This window comes from Opisthocomus hoazin, chromosome 13 (genome assembly GCF_030867145.1).
Source record: "Opisthocomus hoazin isolate bOpiHoa1 chromosome 13, bOpiHoa1.hap1, whole genome shotgun sequence".
NCBI classification, from domain to species: domain Eukaryota; kingdom Metazoa; phylum Chordata; class Aves; order Opisthocomiformes; family Opisthocomidae; genus Opisthocomus; species Opisthocomus hoazin.
In genome coordinates, this window is record NC_134426.1 from 26,744,676 (window position 1) to 26,759,723 (window position 15,048).

The 15,048-nt window shown below is 43.4% G+C and overlaps 1 protein-coding gene across 3 annotated transcripts in view; it reads left to right on the forward strand.

The window, feature by feature from the left end:
- The window catches only part of MLXIP (MLX interacting protein), a 52,698-nt gene that overhangs the window by 25,614 nt on the left and 12,036 nt on the right, over positions 1–15,048 (forward strand). For 2 of the 3 annotated variants that reach the window (XR_012765417.1, XM_075434558.1), the window contains exons 2-12: positions 2,049–2,155; positions 2,507–2,592; positions 3,898–3,987; positions 4,268–4,309; positions 5,608–5,779; positions 6,560–6,649; positions 7,509–7,600; positions 7,851–8,298; positions 11,691–11,812; positions 12,500–12,686; positions 13,482–13,606. Coding sequence is in view for 2 of the 3 variants with exons in the window: in XM_075434558.1 (XP_075290673.1) it covers positions 2,049–2,155; positions 2,507–2,592; positions 3,898–3,987; positions 4,268–4,309; positions 5,608–5,779; positions 6,560–6,649; positions 7,509–7,600; positions 7,851–8,298; positions 11,691–11,812; positions 12,500–12,686; positions 13,482–13,606 (1,561 nt within the window). In the remaining variant the exon portion in view is untranslated. The remainder of the gene's footprint in view (positions 1–2,048; positions 2,156–2,506; positions 2,593–3,897; positions 3,988–4,267; positions 4,310–5,607; positions 5,780–6,559; positions 6,650–7,508; positions 7,601–7,850; positions 8,299–11,690; positions 11,813–12,499; positions 12,687–13,481; positions 13,607–15,048) is intronic. The other variant, XM_075434559.1, reaches the window with a different exon arrangement.

The window sequence follows — 15,048 nt, forward strand, 5'->3', positions numbered from 1 at the left end:
CTTGAGCACCAGAGCCCCAAAGGCTGTGGCAGAGCTGTGCGGCGTAGCCTGGTGGGCTCAGCACACAGCATGCTGGGGCGGCTGAGCATGGGGAACACAGGACATGGGCTTGCCATTATCTGCTCTCTCGCTGCTGTGAGTTGTCCTTTTAGTGCAGTTTATATCTGCTTGGTAGACCCACTTCTCTGTGTATACAAAAACATCACAGTTTATTTTTAAAGAGGATGTGGAGAGAAAACCAAAAAACTTGCTGTCGGGCAACCACTCACCTCATGGTGATGTAACCTATCGCTACAACTGGCATTGTACGGAGTAGTAAAATTGAAAGAGGCTGAGGTCTGGCATTTGCTCATCTGTTACTGTCGCGGTTGTGGGAACACCTGAGTGGTAACAGCACTTGTGGTGCTAGCAAGGCAGAAAAGAAATGATGAGCCAAATACTTGAAGAAGGTGGTATCTTAATATCCTACTGTTGGCAGCCCTGGCATTTTGACTGATTTCATGTAGGCTGTGAGGACTTTTTACTTGTTATAGTATTACAGGTTTGATTACAAGTTTTCTTTAAAAAGAGCTGTTATCAGGAGGTTTCCCAGACCAAGCAGGAAACTGGGAATCGGCAGTTCTCCAGCTTCGGGCCTGCCTCTACATGGCCTTGGGCCAGCCGAGGGAAGTGCCTGGCTCTTCGGTAGGATGCACATCCTATCCTCACAGTGATTTCAGAGCTTAAGTGTAAAACAGGGACTTTAAAGGGAGAATAATTCAGCTCTTTGAGTTCTTTTGTACTGAATGTGTGATGGCAGGTATAGAGTGCCGTAGCACAGGCCGATTCTAGTACATCCCTCTCCGGTGCCGCTGCAGTTCATGGTAGATGTCACTCCCGATGGACCAGGTGCTCGGTAATCTTTTCGAAGAGGGCAGAGTGTTTGGAGGTGACGTTGCTCCTGTCGCTCGTTTGTGTGCTCTTCACTACAGAAGACCTGGACCTCTTGGCCTGATGCTTGTAGTGTTGCAAGGTGAACCTGTTGCCTTTGCATGTGTTGTCATACTGATTGTGGTTTGTATTGCTGGTCCGTTTCTGCTGTAGCAAGGATGCTCAAACAGCATAAGGAGGCGTGAACTAGGAAGCTGCATGGCTAAAACCACAAAAAATGAGAGGGGGAACCTGGAATAGGCACAGTACCTATACTTTAATCTGTGGCCTGAAACTTGGCTGACTACATTATGAATATTCCCTACTTGCTTTGCTCTGTCAGTAGTATGGATGAATGATTCATAAAGGTGTGCTTTGAGGGCTGGGTTGTTTCTATTTATACAGCACTTACTGGCATCCCTGTTGCTTCTTTCTTTTTCCTTCCATCTCCCCCCACCTCCCAACATTGTTCATACGTAAGCCATTACTCTTTCCAGGCTTCCCTTTCCGTGGAGAAAAGTTACTGTTTCTAGCCTGTTGGTTCTCCTTTGTGCCCAGCTGTGTTTACCAATATTGTAGAATTGGTGGATAATGGTTTTTCTTGGGCCAGAACTGGCATTTTAGTATTTCTTTCCAGTGTTACCAGCCTGGAAAATTGAATGAAACTGTAGAAATAAACTTGTGTTCGCTTCATACAGCTCCTTGGCAAAATTCAATCCAAAACTATATGTGGCCAAAAGTGCAAAAACCTCTAGGGCAGGTTTTGAGCTTCACTTTGAGCAATCTTGGTTTTAGTTGATGGAAGCTCATAGACTGGCACTTGAGAATGTGGGATAGCGGCAAGGAGAAAAGTGTGGGTGAAATGAGTTTCAGTCTGCTCAAGATGCTTGTGAGACCAGTTGTGACAGTTGTTAGCAGGCAGGTGAGAACATGAAGGAGTCTTGAAAACTGGACTTGTCTCTGGCACCGCAATCAGTAAGCCCTGGACAGCATATGGCAATAAGTTGTCACTGGCCAAGCATGGGTTGTTGTACTTCTTTCTGTTGACAGTTTGGCAGTTTTAGGGGGATGTGTTGTCTCAAAAGGAAGTGGAAGATAAAAACTGAAAGCAGAATTATTTGTTTTCTGTTTTGTTTCAGTGGAAAGCTGGTTTCACCAAAATGGAAAAATTTTAAAGGCTTGAAACTTCAGTGGAGAGACAAAATCCGTCTCAATAACGCCATCTGGAGGGCATGGTACATGCAGTGTGAGTATCGCGCTCGGCTGTGTCGCTTGCTATGAAATATTTTCCGAGAGACGTGTATGTAAGAAGCAAGAGAATCGAGATTACTGTCTAATGAAAAGCTCAAAAACCTGCTGAAGGCCCAGATGTCTCGGACGCTGTCACTGCAGTGCTTTTGGATCGGTGCTTTCTTTGAGATGTCCACACAGAGGCTGTACCGAGCGGTCCAGGCACAGCCCAAGATCTTCCTGTTTCCTGTTATCTGGAAGGAACCCTGGCTATTCCCCCCCCCCGCCCCCATCTTGCCACTGAAGTGACAGAGCTCTCTGTGGAGCCTGCACATGCTGAGCACTTGCATTTTCATTCTTGTTTCAGACCTGGAGAAGCGCAAGAATCCAGTATGCCACTTTGTGACTCCCCTGGACGGCTCTGTTGATGTCGATGAACATCGTCGGCCAGAGGTGTGTAAAACCTGAGGAACAGACTAATGAGTGCTAGAGTTTATAACAAGATTTTCTAGTCTTCTAGATGTGAGAGTAGCATAGCAGGTTTTTGCTCTACTGTCTGTATTTAGAAGGAACCATTAATGTAAAGCGGACTGAACCCATTTTTGTAAGTTTATCACATGGAGACAGTCAAGGTGCAACCGGAAGGACATGTATTTTCTGTGTAACTTATATCTGTGTTCTAGTTTAGTGACATAAGTCATAGAAAGAAATGCAGTTTGAATAGTCAGCATTTTGACAGCCACTGCTCTCTTCTGGCTGGAGATGCTGAAGTCAGTGGGAAATCAGTGACGACTGTTTTCAGGATTGAATCTAAGTAACCCTGTGAGAGTTTTCTGTATTTTATATAAGTGATGAGGTGTGGTTTCAAGACAACAAGCCATTTCTTTTTCTCTGTCAAGGTAACTTCACAGAAAGAGCGAATATGAGTTTGCATACTTTCATTTTTGTGCATTTGTAAACATAAATGAAAACGATCATCTGCCTTCTGGCTCCTTGCAGAAAACCAGTGAGGCGCTTGGTGTGTCTTGATGTGACTCTGTTTATACTGCGTAACTCTAGAGTAATTTATAACTCGGAGGAGTTCCAGATGAGTTTGTGGAACTGTCTCAGCTTTTTGAAAGAACAGTGTTGATGTTTGTGCTGAAAGATGACCCTCAGACACAAGAAAGTAGTGTTAAGGCTCTCATTAGTCTGCTGTCCCCAACTTATACACTGCTATCTGTGATACGTTAAAGACTCTCATTGTTCTGATCCTTTTGTTGCTATTAGTCTGTGGCCTGCAAGGTCACACTTTTCCCTGACCTGAACATCAGATTTTTATTGCTTTGTGTCATTCTTAACAGCTTTTGTGTATGCGTGTGCATGTTCACGTCACCTTGTGAAATTCTCTTTGCCTGTTTTCTTCAGAACAGGGTATTGTATGTTGCATACATTATATTTTAGTAAATTCATTTTAAAGAGGTTTTTGTTTTCCATTTCTTAACTATTGGTTATGGTTGAGCCGATGTGGGAGATGCTGGTAGTGCAGTCAAACATCATCTCTTGTTTGTTTATTGCAGGAAAGATTAAATTAGTACTGTCAGATTTGCTCTGTGGTAGTTGAGCCCTGGGACAGTATGGGCTGCTGATACATGAGCTCAAACAGAATTAGCATGCTTTCTTTTGCATTTTTTCTGCCTGAATATTAGCTTGGAAATTTATGGTAAACATCCAGCCATTACGTGATTCCGTGTAATTGGTATGTGTTTATGTTCTCAGGCCATTGCAACAGAAGGGAAATACTGGAAACGAAGAATTGAAATAGTCATCAGGGAGTACCACAAGTGGAGAACGTACTTCAAGAAAAGGGTCTGTTGGCTTACACAGTGAAGTAGCTTACCTGAACTTGATCAGTATATTGTTGGTTTTTTGAGTTTTGATGTCACTTTTGCTAGCATGCAAGAATACTTAAAACAGATGGTCAGCTAGTACAGGCATGCTCATCTGATTAGTGCCACTTAACTAAAAATTATTATGCAGGGACTAATTGTGCATGATTGGGTCTTAAAAGTTTTGCAAAGTCAGGCCTTCTACTGGCATGTACAGGATGTATTCCGACTTTAACATCTGTTTTGTTCTCCTCTTGCAGTTACAGAAACATAGAGATGAAGATCTTTCAAGCTTGGTCAGGGTAGGTAATACCACTGAGAAGTGGCAGCATTTATGCTTGTAGAAGCTGTAGTAAGTAACAAGGCTGTAAAATGCAGTAGCTTGCATTGATTAAAATCTAAAGACAAACATCTTGCTTAATCCCTAATTAAGGTTGGACACCTTAATGTTTCTGTGCCTTAGAGAGCAATGTAAGATTTGTAGCTTAAATTGGATGGAGGAGAGGCTGAATGTAAAGTGCTCTGATAGAAGAAATGAGGATCTGTATTGGGTGCCCAGAAAAATCAATGTCTTTGAGGGCTGGCACATTGTTTCATCTTGTTACTGAGTTGTCGCTGGCACTACTGCCTTGCTTGTGTAACTGGACCTGTGAAGCTGTGCGTGCTACGTGTTGCAGATCTTCCTGCTGCCCACAACATGGGCAAACAATGTGCCAGGGTCCTAAAAAAGGTAAAATGCTTCAAGGAACAATGGTATCACCATTTAGTATGCCCCCTATACACCGTCAAACCTACTTCAGTCATATAAACTAATGATCAGAAGCACTGTTATGATTTTTTTTTTTTTTTTTTTTCCTCTTTCCTTTTTGGAGTTAGGCATAAGTCTGTATCTGCTCCAGGTTCACAAAACTCTCAGCTATTTTGACCATGAGCTCCAATGTGCCACCATGGTATGTTGGTGTAGTTGCAGCTGTATGTTGGCTCAGCCACAAGAACCTGACAGTGTGTGCTTTTAGTCTGCAGCAAATGCAAAGCAATGCAATTTAGCTTAGCCTGTAGTGAAGGACAGGTAAGCCAAGTCCCATTATTTTGTATTTTTCATGGGCTAAAAGTACCCACAGGTATATCAACATACCTCATGCAAAGTCAGATTACAGTTACGTTAACTACATTTCAGAGATTCAGATACACTTCAAGACAGGAGGTGTTTGGTTTGAGTTTTTGCTGTGTATGTTATTTTAAAATTTCTAACCAAGGAATTGTTAAACTGCAAAAATACACATGTAGTCAATGAAACTAGAAAGTGTTGATGAAGTTGTTTTGTCTTGCATCCTTCTAATCAACATCTGTTTTTTGGGCAAAACCCGTTCTCAGAGTATTGTGGTATTCTACTGAAGTTTTCTGCTGTTTCTCAAATCAGTGAGCTGAAGCTGTTGGTGTATTAGAAGTACCACTGATCTGTTTCAGTCCATTTGAATGGCTCTGACAGGAGAGTTTCTTTCTCTAAAAATGTGAAAAATGGAGGCTGTTTTTATATATCTGCACCAGACTGCTTTAGGGTTGTCTAGGCAGCCTGACTTTTCTTCCTTTCCTTTGGCAGGACGATGATGTGGTTCTCTGGCAAAAAAGAAGGTATGGCAGAGAAACCCCTGTCCCTATGGAGGAAGGCAGCCTCTTGGATGCAGATATGCTTATGTCTGAGTTCACCGACACGTTGTTCTCCACACTGTCTTCACATCAGCTGGTTTCCTGGCCTAATTCCAGAGACATAGGTATTTGTTGGCTGTTAGCTATGTTGATTTTACAGTGGGAACCTCTAGGAGAAGTCTGGTTTGTTGCTTTGCTGCTTTTCTAGTCTTGCCTAAGAAATTTATCTTACTTTGCTGATACAGATAAAAATAGGTCAGAGAATGTAGCTGTCTAATGCTTTATAGGTTATGGAATCCCAGTTATTAATCTAAATTTCTGTCTTAGCTTCTTATGTGCTGCCTCTAGCATTGTTCTCTAATGTTGCTCTGAATAAATCTGTAATGAGCAGTATTTATCAGCGATGAAGGCATTGTTATTTATCTGAAGGCATGTATCTGTGTGTATTTTTAAGGGAGTGCCTATGCATTTTTTCTTTGGCTGTGTCCCTTAAAACAAGTGTAAATCACGTCTCCTGTAAAAACAATCCTAAGAGTTACACAGTTCTGTCGAGTGCTAACTTAAGACACTGACTGTCTAATGGGACAGCAGATGCCCCTTATGCATCGTCCTTGCTGCATCGACGTCTGAGCAACTCCAGAGCAGCTGTGGTTTACATGAAGTGTGTTTGAAGCAAAAGGAAATGGAATGATGGTTTATTTTAAACAGCTTGAATTTCAGAACTGTGATGTAGTTCTGAAGAAAAGCAGATGCTCAGTTCATTTCAGCAGCAGTTTTTCTGTAAACACCCTGGCCAAGCCTGGATGTGGAACGTGTGTTGGTGTTCTAGCCTAATGCTATGTTCCTACTGCTGTTACTGTGCGAGTGATGTGAAGCTAATCTGATCTGTCTCTTGAATTTTCCAGGACACTTAGGAAATGCTGACATGATTCAACCAGGACTTATTCCTCTCCAGCCAAATTTTGATTTTATGGATACTTTTGAGCCTTTTCAGGGTAAGAATCAGATATATAGTCAATTCATTTTTAAAAAATTGCAGTGATTTATGAACTAGTTTTTAACAGAAGATTAGATGTTGCAGATGTCTGCTCTCCTCAGAAGGCAACAGATTTGAGTGAAAGGTGAAGAACACTTCATATATGTTGTCATTGTTCATTATTTCAAGCAGATGCGTATGTGGGTAGACTTCCTTGTTACTGTGTCCCCACTCCTTTACTTACCTGGGTTTGAGAGTCACTTCAGGATTGTATATTCCAAAGTTTGAACCTGGTTGTTAATTTGCCTTTCAAAAGGGTAGCATTTAGACTTTAAGTCATTGAGCACATCAGATATAGACAGGAGAACTCACAGAATCACTAAGGTATTCCCATTTAACACTTCTTAGTGATGAAGTGGTATAACGCTTTGTTTGCCTTGGAACGTTTTGTGGTACTCTCAAGAATTACATATGACATTAAACCACTACTGACAACTTTGATGGTTACGTATCTTCAAGGAAGTCAAAGATCACACGTGTTTGCTGGGCCTGCATGCAGTCTGCATCAGATAACTGAATTTTGTGGGACTGCATTGAGAAATCAGCTCTTGGCTGCCTGTGTGTAGGTGAGCCTGAAACAGCAGACTGATTTTTGTATTGTCCTCAGCTTGCGTGAAAGTTGAAGACTGCTTTGAAGAGATCAGTTTCCCTGGAAGACAACTACTCATTGCTGAGTCAGCAGCGGTTTCATGAAACAAAAATCTCATGTTTCATTATTTACTAAATAATATTTATATTCCTTTGTATTTTAGTATCTAGCAATGCTCTACCTTGAGTATGAAAAATAGAAAATTAATAGGTGACTCTTCATATTTCAGATTTATTCACACCCAGTCGTTCCAGTAGTTATTTCCCTTCTGTGTCTACTGTCAACTCAGCTACAACAGATAGCAGCAGCCATTCTTCCCAGGTAAGAATGGTTCTCAATGTTTAAAACAGCCTCGGGTTCATTGCCCAACACACTTCCAGCAGGGAACACCAGTGATGGACTGATTGCATCCTCAGTACCTGCTCCTGTCATTCGTGATGTTGGCACTGGCTGGCCAGCATTAGAAGTGAGGAGTCTTTCATCCAGCCATCGGATTTCACTCCCAACTCATCTCTTAGTGGACCACAAACGTTTATGTTAACCCCTACCATTCTGTGTTTCTGTGTTTCAGACACCCTTGCCACTGCTTCAGCCTGCGACAGAGCAGCACGAGTCCCCGTTACCTGCAGTACCTCTGAATTCCAGCTTAAGCTCTCCACCAGCTGCATTTGCTGCACCGGAAACCCAGAAGTTTGGCTTCTGTGAATCTACAGTTATCACCCACACAGCTTCTGCTACGTTGACCCACAATGCCCCTGCCACCACCTTCAGCCAGAGTCAGAACCTTGTCCTGGCAACGCAGCAGCCAGGTGCAGGCGTGCCTTGTAACCTGGCTTTCCAGACTGCTGTCCTGCAGGGACAGCCCCGGCCCCAGCTGCAGTCCCAACTGACATTTGCACTCCCCAAACCTGTTCCTCTGGCCAGTGCTGGGACGAGGCCCAAACAGTCACAAAAAGTAGTGCCTGCTCCGAAGCCTGAAACAGTGTCCTTATTGTTAAAGAATGCCTTCATCACCCCAGGTGAGGAGCACTGGTGAGGTGATGTTTTTCTTTTCCGAGTGGGACTAGCAGGAGGGAGACACCTTCTTGCTTTTCTTGGTTTACATCATAAGTAGAAATATAGCTTCCTGAGGGTGTCCAAGGGACCCCTGAGTCCACTGGTGTGTGGCTGCACTGTTCAATGGGATGCTGTGGACTGCTGTGAGGATTGGAAGCAGTTTGGTTGTGAGTGTGAAAAGCTGGCCTGCCAAAGGGGATATCATATAAGTTGTGCTAGGCTGTATAGATGCATCAGCACATGGGATGACTACAGTTCTGTGCTCCTACCCCATAGAAACCTTGGTTTTGATGTTTAATGCTGTTCTGTTTATCTCTGCCCTTCAGAACATTCAACCACAGTAGAGCTGGAGATGGTAGGGTGATAGTGTGGGATGGAGAATGGTGGATCTGTCCCTGTCACTGACTCATCTGGTTGCACTGGACAGGTCACTACGCCTACCTGTGCATGATCACACTCTGTAATACCAGGGTACTCGTGTACATCCTTTGGTAATACCATGGATGTATTCTGAGGTTTATCTTGGTGTGCCTGAAACTCTTTGAGACCAAGTAGTGTTGGCTAGGGAGCAGCTGTTGAAGTGGACCACAGCATTGGCCCAGGTGGAAGCATGGGAGTGTGCCTCTCATCGACCATCAGTGGTCCCTAGCAGGACCAGGGTGATGAGAATCAGCCCTTCCAGTGGGGAAGGACTAAGAATAGGCAAGGGGAGCTGAACATCTTTATCTCAAGCAATCTGCAGCCTCCTGAGATGCTGTCAGGAGCACCTGGTTTTCAGTTTGGAGTATGAGTGCCTGACTGACATGCTGGGACCTTCACATCGGGTGGGATTTGGAGCCACTGGCGCTGCACAAGGCTAAGAATAGCAAACATGAACAAAGAGAGTTTTGCTTGTGGGAAAGCTCAAGGCTAGAGCAGAACAGGCAGTACACTTTTTCTTGGGATTATTGCACTCTGGTTCGAGACTTGTGCTGGCTGGGGGCCAAGTGACTTCAGCCACCTCAAATGTGGCAACAATAATCCAAGAAAAACCCTGCCTGGAGGAGTCTTGTTAAACAGGCTTTACTAAGGACTAGGTGTGTCTGCCAGGGCCTGGCATTGTGGTTACCCACTGGGGGGAAAAAAAAAATCACTGTTCAGGAGTAGAACAGACCCAAGGATCTAATTCTGACATGCCACTGGGAACAAGTTGGTCCATGATTAATAGCCCTAGGGTGTTAATGGCAGTGCTTCTGTCTATAGTATGTTGTAAAGCAAGAATCCATGTACCGTCAGCAGTCAAGACATGCATTTCTCACCTAGTATAATAGGCAACTCATTTTCAGAAAGCCTTTGCTCCTGGCTTTCTTAGTGCTTCCTGGGTTGTTCTTCACCCCATATATCACTTTCCCGGTGCTTTGTCAGTTACTTCTAGACCATCACAACAAACAGCTTTGTTTATCATCTAGATTTAGAGTTGTTGCTGTTTTCCATTCCTGGTAGTGGCACGTGTTCAAGAATCACAGTGCTCCTAAAGTACTGGGACACTAGGCTCAGAGGTCAAATCCAAGATTTTATGTAAAGACTGGAGCTTTATTTTTGGTGATACAATAAACATGAGTACTTGTAACTGAGGCATTTATGCCTGTCATTTGTGTTCAGGACAAACAAATGATCTCATGATTGTAAAGCAAAATGTATTATAACCTGTGTTAGAAAAGGATGTGTAACATTTACTGCCCTGAGATATAAGGACTTAAAAATCTGCAGAGATTTTCTCATCAAGTGCAAGACTTCTCATGGGAAAGAGCTCTGCTATCACAACTTCAGGATAAATGTTCTGATTTTGAGAGAAAAATCGGCAGAAGGTGCATGTGTAGGATATAAAAATGAAAAATGTAAAGGGGCATCTAAATATGTGTTGATTGTGACAGTTACCCAAACGTGGAAGTTGGAAATACGAAGTTTGTACAGCAGCATTAATGCATTGGTGAGAGGAGGCTCTTTAGCTCAGTAGAGATGCCCTAAGTCCGGCTGAACATTAGTGAACAGTAGAAGAGTTGTGATTCCAGCTTTGTATGTGGGAATACTCAAAGAATGAACTCCCTGTATCAGTGTGACAGTGCTCTCTGCCAGATATACCCGCGCAAGGGCTGACATAAGGTTTGTGCAGTCCACAGGCCTTTCTAATAAAGGCTATACAGAAACTGTAGTTCATTCAGAACACGGTTGTTAGTCACAGATGACACAGTTGGGGAGAGGACATTGGATATCCCGCGCTGTCTCCATGTCCTGCTGTGTGTGTCCTTCAGTATCCTGATGCTAAACTGCAGAGGGGTGGGTGGGCAGTGACTGAGCGATTGTGGCGGTTTTCATACATCACAACTTTATTGGTAGGAAGGAGAGCTGAAGCCCATACAGGCTAGAATGAAACCAAGGAAGTTTGGTTTCGTTTTCTCAAAAAGCATACAGAAGCTATGTCTTTGCATGATTCTTCTCTTAGTAACAGTATAGGATGGTTAGTCATGTTCTTTCTAAAGTCTGGGCAAGAACAGCGTCAGCATTAATACCATGTAAGTAACTGTACATCTGTACTGGTTAAGTTGAAACCCTAACAGATTTGTTAGCCTCGAATACTGTAGCGGTGAAAAAGACTTTAGAGCAAGGATCCCGATTCCTCTCCTGAGTGCAAGCCTCCTGTACAGACTTCTTTTGAGAAATTTTTGTAACTTTGTGGAGACAATGGCTGCTATTCACAATTATCTCTAGCTGTTTAACACTGCAGACCTCCTGATTCTTTAGCCTATCTGCTGGAATTTTGGTGCTGATTATCAATCACGTTTGATTATCTTGTGCTTGTGTGTCATGTAGAGCAGCTATAAAATGGATTAGTGGAAGAAGTTAGTAGAGTGAAGTGGTGAGGAAGAGAACTTGGATACAAGGAAGCATGAAACATTGAATATGCATCTGTCAGTTGGTTCCTGTCATTGACCCTTTCTGGGTCAGCAGAGCGAGCCTGAGATCCAAGAATTATGGATGTAAGAGGAGAGGTGAAGATGATCCTTCTTCTGTCAAACCCAGCTCTGATAGAATGAAGACACTTTGTACCTCCCTGATTTACTAGGTAGCTCTGTAAATTCAGCTTGAAACAGTGGTGATAGAAGCCTCAGAAATCACTGGTGTGTAAAATTCCTTTGTACTAGATTAATGGGATTATCAGAAAAATGGTGGCACTTTGTATTGCAATGAAATAGTACCAAATAGGTGCCCATTAATCCATTCCCCTATTCAATTATGCGTTATTTCATACAAAATAATCTCCAGCTTTTTTTTTTTTCTGTCTCATTAACTATGCTAACTTAATTGTGTTCTTCAGCTGCCTTTCAGGGACAGTCCAGAGCTGTGATTGTAACTCCAGCACCTTTAAAAAGAGAGGGGATTTTGACGCCAGCCACGTCTCAATCTAATGTTGCAATTGCACCAGCTGGAATTGTCAGAGTAAGGAGAAGAAAAAAAATGTATATATATTTGTTTTCTAGGCCTGTTATTTTCCAATATTTAGAGCCATAATGTGCTCAGGAGGGTAACTAGTCCACTAAATCTCACCTGTTACCCAGCATATGCGTTTGTGCATTCAGCATTATGTTTGCTAATTTTTAATTTAGCTACTGTATGGGCCTGGAAGCACTGTGTAGTCTTCACAGACTCTGTCTTGCGCAACACAATAATGTGAGGATGGTTTGTGATTTTTCTTAATTGTGCAGAGGCTAGAAGCAACCCAGGATGCTCACCTTTCCATTTACATATTGGAAAGCATGCCTGGACTATATGAGCGGGTTTCCCAATGTGTTGTATGCAGGAAGATGGAAATAGATTTTAGTATATTATGCTATTCATGCGCTGTAATACTGCTTTAAGTTATGAAAGGATACTGGTCTCCTGCCAGAAGTTTGACTTCAGTGCCTGCCAATTCCTTATATATTTAGCTGTTGTTTCATGTCATCAGATTGTTAATCGTGTGTTAATTTGCTACTTTTAGTGAAAGGCAAGGTAACAAATCTCTCTCTCTCTCCCCCCTCTTTCTCCTCTCTCTTATCCCTTCTCTCCCTCTGCCCCCATCCCCTCCTTCCTGCTTCTTTTTCTTTCTCTCTGTTTTTCTCTGTGCTATTTCTATGCTGTTCCCAGGCTCCCGGGGTGACGGAGTTCCGTAGTAACATTCTGGTTGGTCCAGCACAGCGAGCACCAAGTAGTCAACAAACCCAGTCCACAGTCTCACATCTCTTCTCTCCTAGTGTAGTCCAGGATGTGTTGGTGAAAGGAGAGCAAATCCCTTCCCACAGTACCAGTTCACAAGTTCCCTCACCTACACCTAGTAAGTTAGAAAGCTGTAAGCATTCTCTCTCCCCTACACATGTGTGTTTCCATTGGTTAGGCAGGGTGTAAATGGGCCTTGAGGATCCCTGGGTAATTTTTGAAGGAAAAGCTTTTTAGGCTTTTCTACCCTGCAGCTTCGGTTGCATCCAGCTGTTTGCAGTTTTTGTCTTAAACTACTGTGCAGTGTTCCCGCAAACTGCAATTTTGTGCTTCCTGTAAGTGGCTCCTTTCTAAAAGGATGTACTGTCGTAGTCGCCAAGAAATTAAACCCATGTGAAAGGCATCTGTGTAGAAAGTGCTGAATAGGTTTGTTGTTCAGTATCATAACTATAACTTTGATTGGAGGATCTCAGACACAATCCTTGTTAACAATAGGTAAGTGCAAAGACTCCTTTTGCATGCGTGTTGCTAGAGCGGTGTCTGGGCTGGTTTGAGACATATGCTGGTTTTGCTGGTAAATGGCCTGTGTTACTGTCATGTCCCACAGCCTCAAAATGGGGGAGTCTAGCAGGACGATGGAATTGCAGCCTACACACTCAACATGCCTTTGCTGAAGTGTGCGTGTTTGAAAGGACTATTACATATCGCTATTGGGGATGTATTAGCCTTGTGCCATGAAATACTAAGCTTTCCCAGCAATCTTGACGTTTTCTAGCATGTGGTTGCTGCATCAATGAGTATAATTTGGTTGCCGACTGCATTTCAGTTCAATTCTGAATAGAAACTTCTCAGCAGTTGCATTTGCTACAAAAAGTTGTTTGTTCATGTGACTTGTCTTTCTTCCTTCATGAAGGCCGAGACTGTCAGAATTCAGGCCAGGCTTCCCCCTGCACCTCTGAGCAGAGCCCCAGTCCACAGTCTTCCCAGAACAGCTGCTCAGGAAAACCTTCCACTGACCCTAATACGGCTGCAATTAAGGTGTGTGTCCTTTCGTTTGAGGTGCTTTTCTTCTTTGCCTTTGTAGCTACTTTTCTGCCATGATGTCTGAGCATGGACTAGAGAGTAAATTGTGCTTTAGGAACAGTGGAGTATTTGTGCCTTAGGCTTAGCTTGCGCTGCATCTGTGCTGCTCTGTTCAGTTCAACATGTCAGACTTTAATAATCTGCTCTGCTCCTCAGGGTTGTGTCACCAGAGGGGCCAGGCTTAAATGTACCTCTGCAGGTCCTTACGGTCATGACAGCAGTTCCTACTGTGGCTCACAGGAGCGTTATGACAGGTCTCAGTTTACTTGGTCAAAGGTTTCAGGCTTAGTTTTCTGAACTGTGGCTTTTTGCCATTGTTCTGTTGGGGATCTTCAGGTCTGCAGGGCTCTGGCCATCGCTGGAGGGGGAGTTCTTGACCTGCTGAGTTACTTACATGTCTCCAGTGATGCTATGCTGCTCCACAGAGAAGCAGCTCCACAGACTCTACAAGTTACAGCTGTAAAACACCTCAAGAATTACTGGGGTAAGAACTTGGCGGTCTAGAGATAGCATCTGAAAGCTGGCTGTACCTCATACACAAACTGACCTTGTCAGAACACTTTCTGTGACGGTATGAGAAGCTTCTCCACAAAAAACAGCCGATGCAGGAAAACCCTCTCATTGGTTCTGTTGTGAAAGGGAGTGTTACTTAACCATTTTGCAAGTGCCAGCCTCATTTGGCTTCTCTGGCTCTGTATACTCTGAGTTGATGTCAGCTGATTACTCCCAGGGCAGAAAGGTAAGTTTGAACACTTGCAGCCAGTCAGTGCACTCAGTTCTAGCTTGGCTGCAGAGGAGAATCAGAACTGCCACTTGCTGAGTGTGCTGCAGGGTGCTCGTAAAAGTTCTTTGCTTGGCATAAATGCTCGCAATGAGTAGTTGCAGCCTGTGCTTGCTACTAGAGAGCAGGTTAACAAAGGAACAAATTATTAGGACTGGCCGATGGTGGGAAAGTGGCCACTAGATGGAGGAGTGTTCTTAAAAGTAGGGGCACTGCAAGCAGATGGGCTTTATAGCTGTTTAAACTCACCTGCTTTGCGTGTGTACTGTCAGTAAATCTCCTGTAAGACGAGAGAGAAACAGTGATGTTTGCCAGTCTCTAGATGTATGCTCTTTTGCTCCTCTGCAGTGTTAGACTGAACAATTCCATACCATTGTTTTTTTCAGTTTGGCAAAGCTTAGAGGGCACTGGAAATCTCAGTTGTGCTCTTGAACCTGCATTTTCTGTGGCTTTGGGCAGCCATTTCACTGCTTTATTACACTGTCTTCCTGCATCATAAAATTGGGTGATGGTGAGCTACCGCTGGAAAGCCTAGCCGTGTTGAGAATGCGTCCTCAAAATGCCAACTCCATATTTTCATCCCAGGATTTTGGTGGAAACAACTTCTAAATTTTTA